The following is a 26715-nucleotide window of genomic DNA, read 5'->3' on the forward strand; positions in this document are numbered from 1 at the left end:
ATTTTTATATGGTAAATATTCTTAGAATAACTTTTTTTTTATTAATTTAACATTAGATAACTCTTCAATTATTTGATTATCTTCATCATGACAAAGCAAAATGAAAATTTTATTATAAATTCACTTCCTGTGAAAGAAGAAGACATTTTGGATGGTGATACGCTGTTGATATACATTGATTCGAAAAAATCAATTAACATACCAAACTATTACAACAAAACCAAGTATAGAACTTATATTTCTCACAAACTTAATATCACTATCAGAGCTCAAAGTCTTAAAATTCGTTTAAAGTAAGTAATAATTTTATTATAGTTCTATCTTTATTCTATGTCATTATTTCTAGAACATTAATCTTAATTATAAAATTATTATTTTTTTTAGAGGGATAGATGCACCTGAACACGGCATGCCATTTTCAGAGGAGCCCAAAAATAAACTAAAAAAATTGGTAATAGGAAAATGCTTGAAGATTATAACATATGGAATTGACAATTTTATTAAATCCGGTCAAAACCGTATCGTTGGAGATATATACTGCAATGGTATTTTTGTACAGGTAGAAACAATATCCTTATACATACATCTTTGATAAATCATATTTGATAATCTATTTCTACTCATTTAATTATTATTATTATTATGTGTAGGAAATATTATTGAAAGAAGGATACGTATGGCACCACCCACTTGAAGATAGGAAGAAATTTGATACGGTATATACTTTAGTTTATAAAATATTTCTTAAAGTTTAATTAATTTATTTATAAACTAAAGAATAATAACTAATAATTTTTTGTATAATCTATTCTATATAAAGTGTGCCTATATAACTAAATTCTTGGTTTATGAGAAATTCATGGGAGACTTTTTATTTATATTAAAAATAAAATGATTTATTATTAAAAATAAAATAGTTTATGAGAAATTCATGGGTGACTTTTTATTTATATTAAAAATAAAATAGTTTATTATTAAAAATAAAATAATTTATAAGAAATTCATGAGTCACTTTTTATTTATTTATAATAAAATAAATAAAATAAATCCCATTAAATCTAAAAAAATACGATTGGGTTTTTGCTGTTGTACATCTATGATTTTTCTCTTCTTCTCTTCTTCTCTTCTAGAATTACCATTTTCTTATAAAAACACTCATTAAAGAAAAAGTTATATTTTAGCACATACAGTATAATTAAGAAGTCATAAATTTATAATTTCGTCTTCTGTTAAATAAAAATAATAGCAACTTAAAGCATTATTATAATTATGCTGCTTTGTACATGCTGCGACAAAAAGGAATGTCAATCTTATTAATTTCTCCATGTTCTAGCTATTAATGCAAACCAGAAGAAGAAAAACATTTACTAAAACCCACCAAAACTTATCATAATTAAACATGAGGCATTAGATGCAAAAAAAAAGAAAAAAAAACAAATCAGAGAGTACATTACAGCATTATTTTTGATCATGTGCTCATAAATTAGAAGCACAATTAAATATATTAGCGAAATATATTAGAATATTTCTAATTAAGGAAATAAAATAATATTATTGATTCTGATAAATGAATATTTTATATTCATTGAATCTGGACAGAATCAATTACGTAATATTCTATATATGGTCAGATTTCTATATTCATTACCTGATTTGATTTCCTGAATTAATTGTCAAAATATTCTGACAATTAATGTGGCACAGATACTGATGGAGTATCTCACCTATAAATATAGGGTCTCGGTCCCCGAGCTCCTCACTCATTCTGTTCATAACAGCAAAATCCATCTAAAGAGAGTTGAGAGAGAGAGGAAGACCGATTACCCACATCAACCAGTTTCCCTTGCAGATCAAAGCTTATGTGGGTTTGAAGCTCAAGAATCAATGGCTGGAGGTATTTCGATCCTTAAATTATAGTGCATATATGATTTATTAATTCCGCACTTTATTCATAATCATGTATGTTTTAGTCTATACAAATAAATGTCTAACAGTTGGTATCAGAGCGGATTATATATCTCTGCCTTGATTTAGTTTGAGTTTAATATATATATACGTATATACGGTGTTCATATATATATATATATTATATATTCGTTTTCGGGTTCATATATACATTCATATTATATATATTCATATTATATATATACATTTTCATATGTATATACTTATATACATTCAGTTTATATATATATATTCATATACATTCTGTTTATATATACATTCAGTTTATATATATATTCATATATAGTTTATACATATATATAGATATTTTCTTCATTTCATTAGGTATATATATTGTATATATATGTTCATATATTCATTATATCATATTATTTATATACCTAAATGCTATATATAAATATATACATATATACATTTCATGTTTATATATATATATACATACGGTACATTATTTTATTTTCTGTATATATATATGTATATGTTTATATATACATTATACATTCTGAATCAATACATTCAAATATTAATATAGATTGTTCTAATGCATGAAAACTCATTTTGAAAAACAAAGAAATCTCCAAAAAAAAAAAAAAAATTTGGACCCGAAATTTTTGGTGATTTTAAAGTCTTTGTTTTACGTGTTTTCGATGCATGAAATCTATATGAATGGCTTAATTTTTTCATTTAGATCATTTTGGAATTGATTTCATAAATTTTGGTCATCGGTGTCGTTTTTCAAGGCAGTGCTTTTTTCCAAAAGAAAAAAAAAAAGGAAATATTCCGAATTTTTTATAAATTTTTTATTTATTTGGAATATTAATTAGTTTCCTATTTTGTGTTAATTTAGTCCATAAATTGCATTTAGTCAATTTTCTATTTTTGTTTAATACATATATCTAGTATAAATTGAAAATAGAAATTTGTTTTAATTTGGTAATTAATTACATGATTTATTTAGGCATGTAATAATTGTGCAATTGGTATAATTGTGCATCTAATTATTTATTACTAAATTTATGCAATTTATTGTTTAAATTAATAAAATTTGAAAAATCTGTCATTAAGTACATTCTTTAATTTTGCATTTAATTCATTTCATATAATTAATTGTACTAATTTGTATATTTACCTTATTTATACAAATTAATTATTAGTGCAAATATTTAAGATATTATATGGTCATAAATGCATAATTAATTATATATTATGGAATTAAGCATTTAATTCTTATCATACAATAATTGTATTAATTTGTATTTATTTGGCAAATTTATGTTTAATGCAATTAATTTAGATTTGTATGATTTAAATGCTATACATAAATTCCTTTTATAGTGCTAGATATATTTAGAAATATTCAAACATTAAGATAGGTTGAATATTTTATATAGCACATTAAGTTTCATAAAACTTCATAAAATTATTCATAAAATATTCATAAAACTTCCTAAAATGAATAAAATATGAATAAAATGTAAGTAATTTTGTGGTTTGACATAAGAAAACATGAATTTGGGACAAATGCTCATATCTAGAACGGTTTTTAATGATCTTCGGACGACCACACTAGGAGCATTAATCTCAGTGATTGTCTACTATGTTAATAACGAAATTACTTTTAGGTAGAGCCCAATACCTAATGTCAAAGTGAAAATATAATTTTATATAATTAGGGAGTAGCCACAGCATCCTTACTTGTATAAAATTATATTAATTAAAATTCACCTTAATGGACATAACTTGTTATTAATTATATAGGTATAATAATTTTACCCCACAGGGATTTTATTATATTTGTATAATTAATTAGGATAATATGTTAAATTAAGTTCTCTTAATTTACCCCACATGGAGTTATGGGGATTTAATTTAATAGTGTTATCACAAATTTAATTAAAGATAGATAATAAACCTTCATTTTCCAAAACTAATTGTTTGATTAAATCTATCATAAAGTTCATCTAATTTTATTAAATTTAAAATTTAGCCCACATGCAATTTTGGATTTAGTAAAATTTTAATCTTCAGTTTATACTTTGGTGTCTAGTGAACCACATAATTTTAAATAATTAGGGAGTAGCCACATCATCCTTAATTATATAAAATTATATATATTAAGTGGATTAAGATCACATAATGGACATGAATTATGTGAACATAATAATCTTACCCTACAGGGATTTTATTATATTCACATGATTAATATGTTAAATTAAATTCTCTTTATTTATCCCACAGGAAATTATGTAGATTTAATTTAATAATTTTATCATAAAGTATAAAATTTTGAAACATTTATAAATAATTAAGTGTTTCATACCTTTCATTAAGATAGAAATATTAAACTTTAAGTTTTTCATAAATTGTGTAAATCTATCATAATCTACATCTAAATCTAATCTTATTAAATTAAAAATTTAGCCCACAGGCAATTTTTGTTTAATAAGATTTCATATTTAAGCATGTTTATTCATTGGTAAAAACATGATTCATTTAAACCTCAAAACTATATATGTAATTTTATTACATCACTATTCATAAATTTCTTCCATACTAGTAGAAAATTTCTTCCATAACAGTAGAAATTTTCAAAATTTATTCTGATAACTTCATCTAGCATATACAATTTTTACTGTATAATTAAGAAAAATAAATCACACTTTATTATCACCAATAAATTTTAATTTATTGTGTATGAATTCATTCTAATATAGTTAATGTGATTATTAACACATAGTGGATTATTTTAGATTGTAATTCCACATTCATAATTTCTTGCAAGGTTCACAAATAAACCTAAGAAAGTCAGTAACTGTGAGCAAATCTTATCCACAGACAAGATAAGTTCTCACATTTAGAAGTTTAAGGAACAAGCAATATAGTAGTGGCTTTGTTTTAAAATTGTGTAATATCCAGATTAAAATAGTATTTAAATTTTTTTTTTTTTTTGGATATTAATTGAGCGAGGATAATTATCTTGTTTCTTTGTGTTGTTAGTGAGTTGATATTATTGCTTAGAGTAGTTGTACCAATTTTCTAGAGAGAGTTAAAGTTGTATTAACTACGAAAGTAAAATATTATGGTATTTTTACAGAGTAAGTAATCGTTTAATTAAAGCCCAATATGAAGGTCCATTAGGGTTTTATAATATATTTAGTGAGTTTAATTAATTAATGTTAAAAATTCGTAGGTTTGGATAAATTCGCAGGATTAAAAACTGTTTTACTAAAATGATCATATCTGGAGTTCTAGAGCTCGGATTAAGGTGATTTCAGTGGCGTTGGAAAGATAATTTAAAGATCTATAAATTTTGTAGAAATAACTATATCAGAATTCGTAATTTTTCTAGGTCAAAACTAAGCCCCTAAAGTTACGAGATTGAGAGCTTACAATTTAAATTTAAAAGTTAGATATTTGTTTATTTAATAATTTATCATATTATTATTGTTATTATGTTAATATTATTATTATTCATAAAACTAAAGCTAATAAGAGTCAGAATAGTATAGGTTTCATTAACCCTAAAATTATATCGTTCTATTCTTCCCACCTATCTGAGCAAGACTAACCCTAAAAATTTTCAAGTCATCTTTCCATTACATCCTTAGCCAAATCTATACCACTCTTCACTTTCATCTTTGATCACCATCATCTTATGTCTATCGATCCAAGTAGCTTGATGTATTTGAGGTAAGAAACTCTACATTTACTTATTTATTGATCACAATAGGAGAATTTTCGTAGGTCTCCTTTTCTTATTTTTCAGAATGAAACATGTCTCAGTAAAACTGTCATATCTCTTTAAATACTCATCTGATTCTCGCAATCTTGGTGTCTATAGAAAGCTTATTAAATTTTCTATAATTCTTATGAAGAAAAGTTTTACTGAATCGAAATTTATCTATGTCAAAAATTAGTATTTTTACGCTGTTTGTTGTAAATCGTTTTTCATATTTTCTATATAAGTTGTTTCAGTAAAATCCAAATATCTCTCTGAATAATGATCCGATTCTAGCAATCTTGGTACTGTTGAAGAGATAATTCAATTTTCCAAATGTTTTATGAAGAAACCATTCACTAATTATTGATTATTCTAAGTCAAAATTATTGTTTTATTGCTGTAGTTCGAAATCCATTTGTTTCAGGATTTCTAGAAAACTGTTTCGGTATAATATCTATATCTCTTACGTTATAACTCCGATTTTAAAGATTTTAGTGTCATTAGAAAGGGAATTTGATTTTCTAAAACTTTTATGAAGAGAGTATTCTCTGATTTGGAATATTTTAGTATCAAAACTTTGTATTTCCGATGTCTCCTGTGATTCGTTACTCCATATTCCTTCTCAGAAATAGTTTCAGTAAAACTATCATAACTCCCTCAGTTTTAATCCATTTTTAATGATCTATATATCGTTGGAAAGATAATTGAATTTCCTATAATTTTTATGAAGGAAACTTTTACTGAATTCGTGTAGTTATTGGTCAAAAATAGTATTCTTTCTGCTGTACTGTAAGAGTGTGAATTTTAATGTTAGGGCCTTGACCCATGTGTTATTATAGGTAGTAGTGACGAGATAACAACTCTTAAGCAGCGGGATTTGAGGTAAGGAAATTAGATAGTTTTGTATGTGTTTATCTACATAAATTTAAATTCTTTATGTATTGAAATATGACTTATGATTTGTTTTTATGAATATGTATATGGTGCGAGAATGTGTGGTATGGACACGATATGAGTTTGTGAATTGATACATAGATTATGGTTGTATGACTTGTATATGTTGTATGTTTGTATGTTGTGTATTGTATGTTGTATGGTGTATGGTTTATGTTGTATGTTATATGTTGTATGCTAACGTCTCGGGTAAAGTGAGGGACCATGGTGGGGTATGATACGGGATAAGGCGGATTGAATGTAGAGATACCCTACCCTACATTTCTTGAGTCGTGTATGGGGTGTTATGGTGGGTATGATACGGTGATATTCTTGTTGAATATAGAGATACCCTATCCTATAACAATGGTAAGGCTGCATAGGCCCATGTTATTATATGGGCAGATTAGGCCCAGGATATTGTAGGGTCAGGCTAGGCCCGGGTTATGTAAGTAATGGCTATGATATGCCAATGTTGTGATAATGTTATTATTATCTATAGTATTGATATGATTATGTTATGAGTATGATATTGGAGTTATGATCTCTGTATATGTGTACGGTGTGAACAAATAATATAGACTTGTATGATAAAGGTTTCCATATGTACAGTTATTTGGTTATAGTTATAAAAGAGCATGTATGATATTGCTAAAACTTAATAAATACATTAATGGTATGTGTGATATTATATGGTATTGTTTGATAAGCATTTCCTTACTGAGCTTTTAGCTCACCCCCCTTACTTTCCCCCTACAGGTATTAGACAGGGAAGTATGTATAGTGAGCGAGTCGATTCGGTACGTATGTTTGTGAGCGGCTACGGGCGGACAAACGATCTAGAACGCCAGTGGTGCCTTAGTTTTATTTTAAGAAGTTGATAAATCTAACACAGTGGAAATGCATTATTTAAAATTATTTACTTACTGTATCTTGTTTTACAAATGAAGGATCCTTCTCTGTTGCATTTTGATTTTTTTTAAAATCTACTGTTGTATTTAAATTATTTTTTTTATCTTTTCAAATTATGCATGAAAATAGTATTTTTGTAAAATAAGGCAAAATATCGGGGCGTTACAAATTGGCAAAGATCTTTATGTTCCAAGATTCTATTGAAACTTGATTTAGACACATTTAGAGGTCTTTACTACAAATGATGTCACTCATAAAGATATGCAAGTTCAATCTGACAATAAGAAATGTGTTATTAATAAGAATTCTTCTACATTATATCACCAAAAATTATGGAACATATCTCCATAAATAGAATAAATGTTAGTAAATGGTGGGGATCTTCATTACACTTGATTTTACTAACTTTATTTAGAACTTGTGTGAATTTCATTAAGAATATGTATTCTAACAAGTCAAAAATCGGTGCATACTAGAATTCTATCATATTAGAAATCATACAAGTCAATTAATTTTGAAGACATGGACTCAAATTTTGCATCTCCTTTTTAACGATTACTCACATAAATAATTTTTCTACAAAAGTATAGATTTATATGTTTCAAAGACATTTAAATCTTAAGTAGAGAAATGGTGCATTTTGCATATTAAGATAGTGAGATCAAATATAAAATGGAGAATACTACATTAAAATTCGTGAGTATGGATAAACTCCCAGTCTATTTGTAAAGTTTATTTAAAAGCATGGGTTCATTGCCCGATACATATGCTTGGTACACCCAAATTATAGTGTGTAACAGATTTAAGAAATTAAGCATTTTTTGGACATGGGGTGGAGCCTACATAGCAAACTCCAATCTTTCTTAAATCTTTGTCTATTGATACTCAACAATGGGGTGTACATATCGAATCGTGTTCTAACCAAAGTTGTTTCTCAAACATATTTTGAGTTGTGATAAGGTTGAAAACCGACTTGATGACATGTACACATTTTATAAATACCCATATATAGTTAGAGTACAATTGTCAAAGAAAAGATCTGGGCCCTAAACCATAAATGAGCATATTTCATTTGAAAAGCTATAAGGTTTAAGGGTTACATATTTTATTATTTATCTCACAACACTAGAATTGTGGAATTAAGAATTGACTTGATCAGTGGGAGTGATCAATCTAGGAACCTAGTTTCCGAGAAAGATCATTCATATTTTCTCAAACTTCCACCTCAAGTGTTAGATTAATTATGATTCACAACAACCCTTAAGATTAATGGTTATTGAGAATTCATAACTAATCATTAATAATATACAAGTCATTGGTAAAATTCTAATAAGTTATGTTATTTAGTAATTGCTTACAATTTCTAAAATAACATGTTATTGAACCATTTGCTCTTTTAAGAGTTTGTTGGTCCATCCTTAAGATGACTTATTAGAACAGTAAGATCAATATTTTCTAGTGATTACATTTTGTACAATAAGAGTTCAACTACAATATTAATTTGAGACACAAATTAAATTATAGAATGATAAAGAATTGAAGTTGTAGTACAACATGGCATGAATGAAGAAATGAATATCTTAAAGAGCAATAAAGTTTATCTTTAGTAAAGTTGCCTAATGGGTGGAGAACATTAATTAAGCATAAGTTTTTTCACCAATAATATTCATTAGGCAACATTGAGAAACATAAAAATATAAAAGAATATTCATTGCTAAAAAGTTCATTTTGAACTAAGAATCAATAACAAAAGAGATTTACATTCTCACTTGTTTTTATAAATGATTCTATTATAGACCTTGGCATTTGTTGCTCGTTTCAATTCATTAATCAGTTCCAAACAGTGAACTAGAGGAGAATATACAGATTGCCATAAAGATTTTCCTCTAATAGTGGTGAACATATGCAAGCTTAAGGTGTCTACCTATAGATTAAAACAAACATCTCACAAATTGGTATTATATCATCTTTTCATTTAGACTTGAAAAGAGAATTATGGAAATAATTATATACCAGAAGGTTAGTGGGAGTAATATTTGTTTTATACGTACACAATATGTTACTTGCAAATGATGATAAAAGTTTTCTATATGAGGTGAAATAATTCATATCTCAAATTATTATTTTGAGATAATGAATATAAATAACATGTATAATTTTAATTAATTAGAGAGTAGCCACATCATCTCTGATTAAATAAAATTATGTATTATTCATTTGATATAACTTTTATCTTTAAGTGTGATAAATTCAACTCAAACCGACATCTGAAAAATGATTTAGAATGAGAATAAATTAAGAACATTCATTTGCTTCTATTTTAGAAGCCTAATGTATGCCTAAGAGTCTGAATAAGACTTTGCATTACATTTGTTTCAGGATCGTTAAGTAGTATCAGAATAACTAAAGTTAAGACCACTTTATTTTTCATACAAAGTGATGAGGTATCTTTAAGATACTAAAAATTATATTCGTACATATTTTAAGATGAATTGACCATCTGGAAATATAGTTAACCAATTAGATTCTAACATACTTCACTGGTTGTATTGATTCACGTAAATCAATATTTTATTACGTCCTTAAGATTACCAGTAAGTTATATTGTAGAGAATCTTGATTGTTATTTCCACTATAGAAGTCAGATTCATTTATTGTTTTGAGGATACATCTCGTATGATGTATTATAGAGTTTCATAGTAGGCCTAGAGTTCAGAATTACAGTTTCATTAGGCCATTAAGAAAATTTTGCGATAAATTTAGCTACAATATTTATGGCTAATAACTCTAAGAGTACTGGTCGAAGCTAGCATATCGACATTAAGTATTTAGCCATAAAAAGGCGTGATAAGTGGTCATTAATCACGCAAACTGAATTGGGTGATCGCATAGATCCTTGACTAAAGGCATGCCGCAACACAAATTCAAGGATCATAAAGTAAATATGGGATTCAGTTAACCCATATGCAGTTTTTTTATTTGTACAACCAAAAATTATTTAATGAAACTCTAATTTCGATATTTTCTCATATTTATGTGCACCTTAATTTCATCTGAGAAAATTATCGTAAGAGGACGTGAATAAACATAAGGGTTAGGGTTTATTCACTTAAGTACATTGCCACATAAAGTACATTGTTATATAATAAATATATCGTAATACATGGAAGATAATACTCGACTTATATTGAGGACATGTCGCTATGATTCGTATGTTTATTATATAATGAGGAACGTTTGGGTTTGAATGTTTTAGTTTAAATGCTGACCAAGTGGGAGAATATTAGAATATTTCTAATTAAGGAAATAAAATAATATTATTGATTCTGATAAATGAATATTTTCTATTCATTGAATCTGGAAAGAATCAATTACGTAATATTCTATATATGGTCAAATTTCTATATTCATTACCTGATTTGATTTCCTGAATTAATTGTCAAAATATTCTGACAATTAATGTGGCACAGATACTGATGGAGTATCTCACCTATAAATATAGGGTCTCGGTCCCCGAGCTCCTCACTCATTCTGTTCATAACAGCAAAATCCATCTAAAGAGAGTTGAGAGAGCGAGGAAGCCCGATTACCCACATCAACCAGTTTCCCTTGCAGATCAAAGCTTATGTGGGTTTGAAGCTCAAGAATCAATGGCTGGAGGTATTTCGATCCTTAAATTATAGTGCATATATGATTTATTAATTCCGCACTTTATTCATAATCATGTATGTTTTAGTCTATACAAATAAATGTCTGACAAAATAGTGACTAACATCCAAATTTCAGAGTTGATGAAAAATCTGCAACTGAATGAGGTAAAGACTACTACAATATTTACTTTATAAAACTTTTGTTTCAATATCTTACTATTATTAACACCATTTAATTTGGATGTAGAAAAATTATTTTTGGATTGAGGCGGCAATAAAAATAACTGATACTGTCCAGAGTTTTTATTACATGTCATGTGACGCATGTCATAAAAAAATAGATTTATACAATTGCAATGAAAAAATTATATGTGACAAGCCATCATGCAGCCAGGAAGGATTTCTTACACCACGATATATTACAAAAAATATATGATGTTATTGAAATTAAGTTAAAATAATAATAATAAAAAAAAGATACTAACAATCTTATTATTTTACAGTGCTATAGCATATGTTGAACTTGATGACAATACAAAAAGCCTATCTGCTGTCATGTTCGCAAATATTATGGAAAAAATATTTTCGTGTACTGTTGCCCAACTAATGAAATATACTGCAAAGGTGTAATTTTAAAAAAATAAAATAGTTTTACATGCCTTTCATAAGTTGATTTTTTTAATTAAATAAGCTATGCACACCATGTCTAATCATTTTAAATGAAAATACATCACGATTTGTAGGAACACCGCTGCTTTGTCGACACTACCATATTTAATTTATCAATGAAAAAATGGACAATCCAGATATATGCAGACCCGGCTAGAATGAAAAGTGCAAAATACAAAAATTACACTATTGTCTCTATCGAAGCAAATGAAAATTGAAATCCACCAATGACTATCATTAGTTTTCTTATCTACAATTTTTAGACAAATGCTATCTTCAATTATCAACAATTTAGAGATTGATTTTTAATTTTCTTTTTATCTTACACTCATTTAAGTAATGTTTCTTTAAGTATTTGGAACATCACCTTTTAATTTATTTTTGGATTAACTTAGAACATATTTAAATCATCAAGATTTCTTAAACACTAATATATTACATTCGGTATTCACTTTTAATTGACAATATTATAAACTATAATATTTAAATACACATAATAATAATCTTACCTAATAACTAATAATATTTTTTCTTTAATTTTTAATTGTATCATTTTCAAATAACATAGAAAAAAAACTAGCATAAAATTTAGTATACGTGCCTCGCACGTAATTTTTGCTAGTCTATATATCTTTATATATTAAAAGTTCCTATCTAACGGCAATTCTTGGTTTAACGATTCTTGGTTTAACGATTCTTTTTTATTTAGCCTTACACGATTAACTTAACAGACTGTTAACGTTAAACGTTAACAAATAAATAAACCCAATAATCAAATCCAAAAAATTAAACAATCTTTTTTTAAATTAAAAAAATATCTTACCCACATATCTCTCCAACAAATCCTACCATTTTTGAAATTTTTTTACACGGCTAAATTCAAATTTCAAAAAATAAACCCAATAATTAAACCCAAAAAAATTAAATAATATTTACGATTAACTTACATATCTCTCTAACAAATTTCAAAAAATAAACTCAATAATTTTGATAAGTTGATTTTCAAATTTTTTTACACTGCTTCATTCAAATTTCAAAAAATAAACTCAATAATTAAACCCAAAAAATTAAACAATCTTTACGATTAACCCATTCATCACCCATACAGGCAAACACAACAAAAGCCTCTCTCTCTCAATTTCACCTACTGAAACAGAATGCAATCATCAGTTGTTAATTCTCATTACTTTTGGTAAAATTTACACCTTTAATACTTTTTTGTTACTTTTGTTGTGCTATTTTGAGTGAAGGTGGCTTTATAATGAGCAGATGAAATTTTAATACTTCTTTGTTACTTTATAATCGAGACTTTGAGAATTGAGGGTTCCTTCTTTGTCTAATTTACACACGCTTTGCTTATTCTTAATTTTGTAATATTTGTTTTTCCAGGTCAAAGATGTTCTTGCTGCTATTATTTTAAGAACTGGAACAAATGCAACATATATTATAAGCTTATTATTATTGTTTCCAATATGTTTTTACTGGACATAAAAGTTTAATTTAAATTTATTATTCAAATCTCTCTAAATTAAATATTATTTATTTTTTATTCATTTATTTCCTTACGAACTCATAATATAATACTTAATATAAAACATAGCATACGTGCATCGCACGTAACAATAAACTAGTATATATAAATGAGAAGTATGAGGCGATGACGTGGCGGTCTAAAATTCTTCTAAACACCTCTAACTATTTTCTTATTTTTTTTTAATTTTTTATTCATACTCTTTTAAAATTATTAATTAATAATATTAATAATTTAAAAATCTAAAATTATTAATTATTAAAAATAATAATAATTTAAAAATCTATATTTCAAAATCACGTATAAATATATATATTGATATTCTATTTTGAAATCATCATATATTTTTTTTAAAAAATATCTATATATAAATATAATAACTCTCCACTATATCCTAATTAAACTTAAACCTAACCATATTTAACAAAACTCCCACTTTTTTTTTGCAACCACCTCTCTCTCACGTTTCTTTTTTTTCTGTTTTTTTTTTTTGACAAAACTCCTACTCACTTATTTGGTGCTCTAGAGCAAGATTACTAATCATGCATATTTATGTGATTATTAGGTAATTGTTATATTATTCATAAGATTAATTATGATGGTTTTATATGTTGTTATTTTCTTAGATAATTAATCATGTATATTTCAATATTGTTATTGTTGTTGCAATAATTACTAAAAAGTTGAAGAGATATATATCTTTGAATTTATGCAATTATATAATTTTGTGTGTATGTATAGTTTATGGCAATTTGATTTATGGCTAAAAAAGTTTGTTTGTGATATAATCAATTTTAAATTCTAGAGATAGTATGCAATGTTTCTCTTTCTAATTTATATATTTTGCCAAAAAGTGTGAAATGAGTTTTTGTATGTGACATCTCTCTAAATCTCATAATCATAGTTTATTATTATTATTTATTTTTTTTCAACAATCATCTTTACTCTTACTCACTTCATGTTCTTACCAACTAATTGGAATTTATATCTTATAGAATTTTCAATAAGAAGATATTAAAAAATTTAAATTTGATACATAAAAATTAAAATACTGCATCCAAAATTACCATTGTTAATTTGAAATATCGTGCTAATAAAATTTTTGTTGCAATATTCTCATAAATTAATATAACTAATTTTTGTTATTTTTGTTGCAATATTCTCATAAATTAATATAACTAATTTTTGTTATTTTTTTTTATCAATTTATTCTGAATTTTATTTTCTATATAAACCTAATAAAAGATACACATATTTTTTACATACTCTTTTATTTTCAATTTTATATTATTATAATCCTTGAATTAATTTTTTATTTTGTATATATCGAAAAGATGTACATGTTGGAAGTGTGTTAGTTGGCTTTTTATTATAATTTTTTAAGCATATATACATTATATTTTTTTATAAAAAATATTTAATTACAAACTAATAACAAAATTAATTGTTAGTTATTTTAAAATAAATCTTTTAATATGATTTTATTATGTATAGATATTTGTTAATTCCATTTTTGGCATATTTAATTGACAAAAATATTTTATTATTCTTTATATATTTCGGCTGGCATTTATTTATATGGTTTCCATATTTGTGTAAATCTAAACTTGGAAGGAAAGTTGACTAGCTTTCCTATTTATAGAAATTGAGGTAAAAATGGTAAGTTTTGATTACACATTGATTCTTTGCTAACCAGCTGTTATTCTGATCTTGTGTTGAGTTTCCCATTTTCTAAGATCAGGTTTCTTGAAGAGAAAACCGGAGCTAAACTTTCCTTTTCTATAAAAGGAAAGTTGTAGTTACTGCCCACGATTCTGTAGGTACAGAAATGGAAATTCCTGGACTGATTGAAGAATTATTTTAGGGAAGTTTCTAGTGGGTTGAGGTCTTGTTCAGACCGAATGTAAGCTGTCTATGAGATGTATATTCATTATAAATACATCTTATAGTAGCTAGGTTTTGCATCTCTTTCACACACTTAGAATTATATTCATATCTTAAGGAAAGAGTGTCTTTGTTATGTTAACTCTTTTATTCACTTTCATATCATAAGAAAAGAGTGTCTTTGTTTTGTAGAGAAGAGTTGTTCTACTCTTACTCTGTTTATTTGTTGTTTGTATTGTCTTGAGTCTGTATTCAAGTCTACAACGAAGAAGAACATCAGTGCACCTTCGGGAGAAGGGTATTTACAAGCTTTCGGGAGATTGCTTTTGAAGTCTTGCATCGGGAGGATACAAGCACACAACCTTCGGGAGATGGTTGTATAAGCTTTCGGGAGATAGCCTTTAAGCCTTGAATCGGGAGGATTCAAGCACTCTTCAAGGTGATCGAAGGGAGTTCAAGCTCTTGGAGTTTTATCAAGATTCGGTTAGTAGGTGGAATACATCAAGCTTGCGGCATACAATAAGAGGGAGTCTATTTATGCATAAGTCAATTACTTTGTATTTTTGATACCGATCTAATGAATCTTATCTCTGGGCGTGGCCCCGTGGACTAGTAACAATCTGAAAGGATTGTTGAAACCACGTACAAAAATCTTGTGTGTTTTTACTTTTATGCACTGTTTGTTTTTCTGGGTTTCTCTGGAGTTACAGAGTTGCATTCTGTAACTACAGAAAATTGTTTTCAGTACCAGTTTTATTATTCCGCATTTAATTAAATAATCAAAATGGGAATATTAAAATACGGAATTTCAATTGGTATCAGAGGAAGTCACTAAATTCTTAGTGAGATCTTGAGGTTATTCTGTTTAACTTGTTTTGTGTGAGATGTCTTTGTTTGCAGAAGGAAGCTCTATCTCTAGACCTCCTCTATTAAATGAGTCGAATTATCCTTATTGGAAGGTCAGGATGAGAGCATTCATCAAATCGCAAGATGAGAAGGCATGGAGAGCTATTCTTACAGGTTGGTCTCAACCTACTGAAAATGATGAAAAAGGTAATATTCAGGTAAAATCTGAACTCAGTTGGACCACTGAAGATGAAAAACTGTCTGGTTATAATAATAAGGCTTTACATGTTATTTTTAATGGTGTTGGTGAAGGCTTTATTAAATTGATCTCATCTTGTGAATCTGCAAAGGAAGCATGGGAAATCCTTCAAATTCAATTTGAAGGTACTGCTGATGTAAAAAGATCACGATTTACCATGCTGCAAACTAGATTTGATGAATTGAGAATGTCAGATACTGAAACTTTAAATGATTTTTATGAAAGATTATCTGATATTTCTAATGAGTTTTTTGCCTTGGGAGAAAAACTAGATGAATCTGTCTTGGTTCGAAAAATTGTTCGAGTCCTTCCTGACAAGTTTGACACAAAATTCCTTGCAATGGAAGAGGCAAAGGATTTTGGCAAAATGAAGGTTGAGGAACTCATGGGATCTTTAAGAACCTTTGAGTTGAATCAACAAATCAAGAAAAAGAGTAAGCAAAGCCTCTCGAATGAGAAAAGTAAAGGTATTGCCTTTAATGCTTCTGAAAATATTGTTTCTGATGATGAAAATGAGGATGAAATGGTTCTATTGGCAAAAAATTTCCAAAAATTCATGAAATCTGTAGGAAATAAAAAGTTCTTTTCAAAGAACCCAAAAGGTAACATTTCTGGTAATATTCCCTCTAAACCTTTTTCATCTAACAATAAAAAGGAATTAAATGTTACTTGGAGTGATGATTCTGAGAGTAGTGAGGATGAAAAAGAAAAAGTTGTCCTAACAAGTGTTTTGTCAAGAAATTCGCAGGAAAAAGGAAAAAGCATTTGCTTGTACAATATCCTGATCAATGACAATAAGGAAGAATCCAGATCCGAATCAGATGAGTCAGAAATTGATGAGGATTCCATGGTTGAATCCTACAAGGTAATGTTTGGTAAGTGGTTGGAAACTTGTGCTGAAAATCGCTCCCTGGTTAAAGATAATAAAATTTTGTGTAATAACATTAATGAGTTGGAAGATAAACTCAAAAGTTGTGAATCTGAATTGTCTTTAAAAGAGTCAAAGATTATTTCTTTAACCAAGGAAATTGATAACATTAAAAAGAATGTTAAAATGCTAAATCCATGTTCCACCATCTTTGAAAAAATTCAAAAATCTGGCCAAACCAATCATGCTGGGCTGGGTTATGTTCCAAATCAACCTGTTTCTAATACTACTAATAGTTTTGTTTCTGGAAGAACTATTTCTACCTCGCAGGTTTCTGTCTATACAGCAAAGCACTCTGCTGTTCCAGGAAAGAAGCAGCACGGTAAGTTTGACAATTTCAAAGGGACTGGAAGACGTTTCATTCCTATTTGCCATTTTTGTGGAGTAAAAGGTCACATTCGACCTAAATGCATAACCATGCATAACATGTTTAAATCTAATTACATTGGAAATAAACATGTTTTACAAAAACAAAAATGGATTGTCAAAAACAAATGCTTGGTAGGTTCTACTTGTTTTAAAACTGTTGCTTCTAACATGTGGTATTTTGATAGTGGTTGTTCTAGACACATGACAGGTGAAAAAGAATTTCTTGTGAACATAAGACCAATGCACTGTGGAGAAGTTACATTTGGTAACGGTCTTACTGGTAAAGTCATAGGAATGGGAACTCTCAAGTTCGAAGGGCTTCCTAAACTAAAGAATGTCATGTTGGTTGAAGGACTGAAAGCCAATCTTCTTAGCATTAGTCAGATTTGTGATCAGGGTTATACTGTGAGCTTTGATAGCAATCATTGCTATGTATATAATATTCTTGATGAAATTGTGTTACAAGGGCTGCGATCTAGTGATAATTGTTATACTCTCACTACGCATGCCACTTGTCATTCTGTCATCGAAAATGTTACTGACCTATGGCATGAAAAACTTGGTCACATCCATTTTGAAAATCTAAAAAAATTATCTGTTTCAGGGATTGTTCGAGGATTACCTAAATTAGGTAAAGAGTCATTGGGAAAATGTGGACCATGCCAGTTAGGTAAGCAACTGAAAATTTCTCACAAGAGTGTCCCGGATGTGAATACTTCTAGAGTTCTCGAACTCTTGCACATGGACTTAATGGGTCCAATCCAGGTAGAAAGCTTAAATGGTAAGAGGTATATCTTTGTTTGTGTTGATGATTTTTCTCGATTTTCATGGGTGGATTTTTTGAGAGAAAAATCTGATACTTTTGAAGCTTTCCAATCTTTGTGTTTGAAATTACGAGTTGAAAAAGATTGTAACATTGGAAAAATTGTTAGGATTAGGAGTGATCATGGTAAGGAATTTGAAAATACCATATATGATGAATTTTGTAAAGCTAATGGTATTTATCATGAATTTTCTGCTCCTAAAACTCCTCAACAGAATGGAGTGGTTGAAAGAAAGAATCGTACTCTAACAGAAATGGCTAGAGTAATGTTGAATAGCAAGAAGCTCACAAAGCGCCTTTGGGCCGAAGCCATTAACACTGCTTGCTATACCATCAACAGAGTATTCTTACGTCCAGGTACTCACAAAACACCATATGAAATCTGGAAAGGTAAGAAACCAAATGTAAGTCACTTTCATGTGTTTGGATGTGTGTGTTATATTTTACGAGATCGTGATTACATTGGTAAATTTGATTCTAAAAGTGATGAAGGTGTTTTCCTAGGATATTCCACAAATAGTAGGGCATATCGTGTGTATAACATGAGAACCCAAACTGTTATGGAATCTGCTAATGTTGTTGTTGATGATCTAAAAGATTTTTCAGAGTTTTCCACAGAAGAACAGATTGAAGATTTGCTTGAAAAGCCTGCTGCTGAGGAAAAGGAACCTGACGAAGCTTCAGAAGCAGTCGTCGAGGCTACTGTGCAGGAATCTGTTGCTACAGAAAAACCAACAACAAAAGAATCTGAGTATCCTTTAAATTCAATCACTGATCCAATACAGAGGGAACCATCCTCCAGGGTTAAAAAGAATCATCCTTCAGATCTCATCCTCGGAAACTTGGATGAGAGCATGGTTACAAGAAGAAAATATGCCAATATAATTCAATTTTTATGTTTTATTTCTTCTTTAGAACCTAAATCTGTAAAAGAAGCTTTAATGGATGAAGATTGGTTTTTAGCTATGCAGGATGAGCTTCATCAGTTTGTTCGAAACAAAGTCTGGAAAATGATTCCAAGACCACCGTTTGTGAACATCATTGGAACCAAGTGGATCTTCAAAAACAAGAGTGATGAGTTTGGCACTATCATTCGAAACAAGGCAAGGTTGGTTGCCCAAGGATACACTCAAGTTGAGGGTGTTGACTTTGATGAAACATTTGCTCCAGTAGCTAGACTGGAATCGATCAGGTTACTTCTTTCGATAGCTTGCATTCTTGGTATTAAATTGTATCAAATGGATGTCAAATCCGCTTTTTTGAATGGGCTATTAAAAGAAGAGGTGTATGTGGAACAACCTAAAGGTTTTGAGGATCCTCATTTTCCTGATCATGTTTATAAGTTAGACAAGGCTTTGTATGGTCTAAAACAAGCACCACGTGCTTGGTATGAGCGTCTAACTGAATTCTTGCTTTCTCATGATTACAAGAGAGGAAATGTTGATAAAACACTTTTCATCAAAAACATTAATTCTGATGTGATTGTTGCTCAAATATATGTTGATGATATTGTGTTTGGCTCTACCTCTAACTCTGAAGTGCAGGTTTTTGTTTCCCAAATGCAAAAGGAGTTCGAAATGAGTATGGTAGGTGAACTCACTTATTTTCTCGGTCTTCAAGTGAAGCAATCAGATGAGGGAACTTTTGTCACTCAAAGCAAGTATGCAAAGAACTTGGTGAAAAAGTTTGGTCTTGAGAAAGCCAAACATACCAACACTCCCATGAGCACAACTTTGAAATTAAGCAAAGATGAACAAGGAGTAAAGGTAGATCAAACTTTGTATCGAAGTATGATAGGTAGTTTGCTTTATCTTACTGCTAGTCGTCCTGACATTTGTTATAGTGTTGGTGTTTGTGCACGATATCAGGCAAATCCCATGGAATCCCATCTTTCTGCTGTGAAAAGAATAATTCGCTATGTAAATAGCACTATTGATTTTGGGATTTGGTTTTCAAAAGACACTAATTCTAACCTTGTTTGCTTTAGTGATGCTGATTGGGCAGGTAATGCAGATGATAGAAAAAGTACTAGTGGTGGATGTTTCTATCTTGGAAACAATCTGGTTTCATGGCATAGCAAGAAGCAAAACTCAATCTCTCTGTCCACAGCGGAGGCTGAGTACATTGCTGCGGGTAGTTGTTGTACCCAATTGTTATGGATGAAACAAATGATGGCAGATTATGGGTTTGAAAACTTTAACCATCTTTTGTGATAACACTAGTGCTATAAACATTTCTAAGAATCATGTTCAACACTCTCGCACAAAGCACATAGACATTCGTCATCACTTTATTAGAGAGCTTGTGAAAAATAAAATTCTTGTCTTAGAATATGTTGAAACTAGCAAACAAATTGCAGATATTTTTACTAAAGCTCTTGACTCGGTCCGATTTAATTCTCTAAGGAAATCCTTAGGGGTTTGTACTGTTTAATGCTTTTATTTGTTCATAATCCTTGATATTTGAGTTGTCTTAGAGTTCATAATGTCTTGTCCTTGTCCTAGAAGAAAATTTCAACCTTATAAGAATTTCAGTCATTATTTTATTGCTAATGTTGTAATATTATGATGTCATACAGGTTTGTCAGGAAAATTGTTCACTCCTCACAGGAATATTCAGGTTCATCAAACAGTGTTATGTAAGCTACCATTTTCGAATAATGTGTTCAAAAACTGTGTGTTCAAGCTCCATTGGATGAATAGAGCTACCTATCTCAATGTGTGAAAGCCATCTCTGAGTAAGTTGGAACTATGTAATTGGGAGTTATGTAGAAGATACGCTACCATTGAAAAGGGCTACCATTGAGGTAGTGTGACAGCGTCTCCTATGGGTACAATTTATCAGAAAAAGTCTTTTTGACAAATTGGGCAATGTTCCCTGCTTACACTTTCACACACTAATGCTTGACACAGTTTGTGGTAAAATTTGTTTATTCTCGAAAATGGTGTTATAAAGCTGTTACATACTGTTTGATGTGCTTTAATATTCTTGGTGATGGAGTCAATTTTTCCTGTGAACCGGTATGACCTCATTCTATTACTTCATTAGTTTGATAAAATAATTTCTGATTATTCTTATGAGGTTGATTTTTTCATCAGGGACAAAGACAAATGGACATTGTGAATTCTAGTTGCAAAAATATCAAGGTTATCTTATTTTTCTGTCATTTAATCAAAAAATTAAAAAAAAAAAAGGTTCGTGATCGAGTTGTCAAGTGAGCTTTGTTAAAATTTTTGTTATTTTTTTGTTATGTTTCATTATGTTCTTAGACACAATTTTTGCTCTTAAGTGGTCATTAGTGCTTTTTGTGTCTTGGTGTGTTCTTTTGTTCTTTATTTGCAATTTTTCTTTGGGGGGCATTTTTTGAAAAAATAAAAGAAAAAGGGGGGCATATTTTCTTTCTTTTTGAATTTTTTTTTTTCGAATCCTTGTACATTTTTTTTTTCTTTTAGTTTTTCATTTTATGGAAACATGTGTTAATTGTATACTCTATTTTGTGTTTCCTTTATTTGTGGAGATTTGGTCTAATTCTAGGAAACTTGTTCTTAAATATTTAATTATTTTTGGTTTCCTTTTTGGTGGCAATTTCGGATTTGGTGGGGTTTTTATTTCTTAGATTTTGTGGGAATAATTGGTTTCCTTTTTTCATTTAAGGAAACATTGACTATACTTGAAAAACCTTTTTTGGTTTCCTCTTTTTTCTTTCCACACGTGGGTCAAAGGTAAGGAAGTTACCTTCCCTTTTCAGTTTTTTTTTTTTTTGGGTATTTAAAATTGAAATGTTATATATTCTCAACTACCCATAAACCCACGATCACCACTCTCTCTTCTCCTTCTATTTTTTTTTTCTCAAAGGTCTAACATTGTTCAAAGTGTAAGAGGGTTTGTGTTCTAGGGTTTCAAAGAAAAATGGCCAAAACTAAGAATGCCCAACCATCCAAGAAGCCCACTCGTGGATCTGCTTCTGCTTCTCTGGTGACTCCTCCTGCGCCGCCTGCACCAGCAACCGGAGCTTCTTGTTCGTCTTCTGCTCCGACGAAGTCTGCCAAGAAATCGAAGACCCAAGCTCGAAAATCAATGGCAAATTTCTCATCTCCTCTTGTTGGTGCCTCTCCTATTGCTTCTCCAACACCTGGGTTGGGTGATCATGATGAATCCCATTCATCCGATCACACATTGTTGAAATCCTCTTCTTCGAATGGTGTTCCTAATGTCGATCAAGCTTTGGTGACCTTGCCCACGGTGAGTTCTCGAACAAGGTCCAAGGTTTCCACTCCTAAAAAGCCTGAAGTGGTTAAACCTAAAATTGCATCCAAAGGGAAAAAGGTGGTTTCTTCATCTTCAAAGGGTAAAAATCTCAAGGAGAATCCCCCTTCGGTCTCTTCCTCGGATTCTGAACCAGAAGAAAGTGAGGAGGATCATGATTCAGAGGGCTTGTCCGATTCAAGTGAAGAATTTGTGTCCAAAGATCTTCCTGTTGTTGATGATTCTGGATCCGAGAGTGAAGAACCAGAAACTGAGCCTGTCACTACAGAATCTGTTCCAGTCCCTCCTGCTGTTCCAAAGAAGGACAAAGGAAAAAGGCCCATTGTCTCTACAAATTCTGTTCTTCCACAGAAAAGAAAGAGGCCCTCTGGTATTTCTCTTGATAACTTCAAGCCCCACTCTCATTATTTTTGTTATAATGATCATGCTAGAGATATGAAATTCTATGAGAATAGGAATTTTACTGTGGAGAAAATTTTTAATGTTATTGCTCATAAGCCTTTTGGAGTGTATAACATGTTGAAAGAAAGACAATGGGTAGATACCTTGATCGGTTTTGATGGGTATGTGGATAGAATTGTGAAGGAATTTTATGCTAACATCACTGATGAGTTTCTCGATGAGGACTCTTTCATGTTTGGCAAAGTTTTTGTCAGAGGACACTGGTATTCCTTTACTGTGAAGGATGTTGCTGAGGCTCTCAATTTGCCTATGGGAATTGAGCCAACTGATGTGGAGTTTGATCGTCAAAAGGTGTTCGGTTATCTCTCTGGTGATAATGAAATTGAACTCTCCGACACCATGCATATGTCTCAACTCACCTATCAACATGCTGCTCTCATGAGGTTTGCCCTATCCAATTGGTTTTCTTGCTCCAATCCGGTAAATGTTTCAAATGAACTTGCTTTCTTTTTGTATAAAGTTTCAATTGGTGCTAAAATTGATTTGGCTGACATGATTTGGGAGCAAATTGTCTCTCTTCGAAAGGGTAAGAAACCTAGGCTCAATCTCATTTTTCCTCACTTGATCTATAAAATTTTATCTGATCAAGAGGAATTGATTCTTGAGAATGAATCAATTGAGATGCCTGCTGTTGGAACCACTTTCAAAATTCCTGAGAAGCCTCCTCAAGGAAAAGCTGCTCAAAGAAAGGCTCGGCCCGCTTCCCGGTCTTACAAATGATCCCGCTGTGGATGCTTCCACTTCTGCTCCTACAGAAATGGTAGAATTCAACTTGCGTTTGGGAAGAATGGAGACAAGTCAGGCCTTGCTTCTTAGGAAGATGGACAGCATCATGAAATACTTCTGACCCAATGATGATGAATAAGTGGTTCAATCTTTTATCTTTTGCTTTTTGTTAATGTTTATTTGAACTTATGACTTTGTCCATGTTTGTTTTTGTTATCTTTGGCTCCTTGATAGACAAAAAGGGGGAGTAGTATTATTTTTTGGATTCATTGAACTCTTTGTTACAACTCTGGACCCTTGGTTTTAGGGGGAGTTGCTTGTTTGTGGTTTAACACTTTTCCGTTTAAAAAGTTGTGTCCTTCGGTTTGTAAGCTTTTCCGTCCAAAAAAAGTTCTTTGTTTTATGTGTTAGAGAGCTTTCATGCAGGGGGAGTATTTTCTATACTCTTGTATCTTTAAAAAGCTATTTGCTTTAGTTTCTAACACTTGATGCAGGTTTTCTCATAATAAAATGTTTTGTCAATCAAAGTGCCAAAGGGGGAGATTGTTAATTCCATTTTTGGCATATTTAATTGACAAAAATATTTTATTATTCTTTATATATTTCGACTGGCATTTATTGATATGGTTTCCATATTTGTGTAAATCTAAACTTGGAAGGAAAGTTGACTAGCTTTCCTATTAATGGAAATTGAGGTAAAAATGGTAAGTTTTGATTACACATTGATTCTTTGCTAACCAGCTGTTATTCTGATCTTGTGTTGAGTTTCCCATTTTCTAAGATCAGGTTTCTTGAAGAGAAAACCGGAGCTAAACTTTCCTTTTCTATAAAAGGAAAGTTGTAGTTACTGCCCACGATTCTGTAGGTACAGAAATGGAAATTCCTGGACTGATTGAAGAATTATTTTAGAGAAGTTTCTAGTGGGTTGAGGTCTTGTTCAGACCGAACGTAAGCTGTCTATGAGATGTATATTCATTATAAATACATCTTATAGTAGCTAGGTTTGGCATCTCTTTCACACACTTAGAATTATATTCATATCTTAAGGAAAGAGTGTCTTTGTTATGTTAACTCTTTTATTCACTTTCATATCATAAGAAAAGAGTGTCTTTGTTTTGTAGAGAAGAGTTGTTCTACTCTTACTCTGTTTATTTGTTGTTTGTATTGTCTTGAGTCTGTATTCAAGTCTACAACGAAGAAGAACATCAGTGTACCTTCGGGAGAAGGGTATTTACAAGCTTTCGGGAGATTGCTTTTGAAGTCTTGCATCGGGAGGATACAAGCACACAACTTTCGGGAGATGGTTGTATAGGCTTTCGGGAGATAGCCTTTAAGCCTTGAATCGGGAGGATTCAAGCACTCTTCAAGGTGATCGAAGGGAGTTCGAGATCTTGGAGTTTTATCAAGATTCGGTTAGTAGGTGGAATACATCAAGCTTGCGGCATACAATAAGAGGGAGTCTATTTATGCATAAGTCAATTACTTTGTATTTTTGATACCGATCTAATGAATCTTATCTCTGGGCGTGGCCCCGTGGACTAGTAACAATCTGAAAGGATTGTTGAAACCACGTATAAAAATCTTGTGTGTTTTTACTTTTATGCACTGTTTGTTTTTCTGGGTTTCTCTGGAGTTACAGAGTTGCATTCTGTAACTACAGAAAATTGTTTTCAGTACCAGTTTTATTATTCCGCATTTAATTAATCATTTAATTAAATAATCAAACTGGGAATATTAAAATACGGAATTTCAATATTTAATGTAATTTTTTAATTTTCGATTAGTTATATTTTTTAATAAAAAAGTGTATGAAATTTTTAGTAGTTAGTTAGCTATATGTTCTAATAAAAAATATTAATATTATAACTATAAATCTTAATATATGTTATTCAATCATGCCCTCTAATCATTAGTTATGTTATAATTTGAGAAGTATAGTTTGTTATATATCCATTGTGAATATTTTATTATAGTTATCATATATATTCTTTAAATATGAACTTGAGAATTGAATTTTTACTTGAAGGTTTTTGAAATCTATCTCACACAAACTCAAACATTAGAACCCCAGTAAAACACTAAAACTCAAACATTAAAAACACACACAATAAAATTCAAACTCAGAATTTAACAAACGCATCAAAATAAAAATTAAACCATAAATGAGGATTTATGTTATTTATTAGCAATAAATTTAATATTTTAAGTATTTATGTCACAAATTTTTTAATAGTAAAGTTAAGTAATTATTATTAATTAAAATACATAATTTATTTTTTATATATAATTTAAAATATTTTATATATCCGCCGCGAAGCGCGGGATGTTTACTAGTTTTATATATTAGTGACAATTAAAGGCTAGGAGAGGTGGATTGGGGATATGGTCATTACCCTATGCTGAGAAACCATGGGAGTGGAAAAGTAAACAAAAAAGAATTCCTTCATATACTTAGTTAATACTTAATAGTGTGTACTCTTTCCCTCTAACTATATATAGTGTTAGAGGGTTTTAACGAGGCACACTTGTCTTCAATGTTGTTGTTGTAATAGACGAAATTAAGGTGGGTTTAGCACATGATAGTGAGTACTTAGTTGGATGCCAACCTAGCTTGGATCTTTTTAAGTCTCAATAATGCTATTACTTAACGTGCCTATTATGTATACAAATATTTATGGAGTTAAATTGACTTTGGACTTTTTTTTTGAAAATAAGTTAAAGTATCTCCTTAAGAGCTTTTAACTTTAATGATGTAAAATATTAAATTTAGC

The 26715-nt window shown here is 29.9% G+C and overlaps 1 protein-coding gene across 1 annotated transcript; it reads left to right on the forward strand.

Annotated features, from left to right (window-relative positions):
• Positions 1-52: 52 nt before the first annotated feature.
• LOC115698087 (staphylococcal-like nuclease CAN1) lies at positions 53-26427 on the forward strand. The gene is made up of 4 exons (XM_061102419.1): positions 53-293; positions 385-559; positions 651-716; positions 26292-26427. Exons 1-4 carry the CDS (start codon positions 88-90, stop codon positions 26292-26294), a joined length of 450 nt encoding a protein of 149 aa, XP_060958402.1. The 5' UTR covers positions 53-87; the 3' UTR covers positions 26295-26427.
• The last annotated feature ends 288 nt before the right edge of the window (positions 26428-26715 follow it).

This window comes from Cannabis sativa, chromosome 8 (genome assembly GCF_029168945.1).
Source record: "Cannabis sativa cultivar Pink pepper isolate KNU-18-1 chromosome 8, ASM2916894v1, whole genome shotgun sequence".
NCBI lineage: Eukaryota > Viridiplantae > Streptophyta > Magnoliopsida > Rosales > Cannabaceae > Cannabis > Cannabis sativa.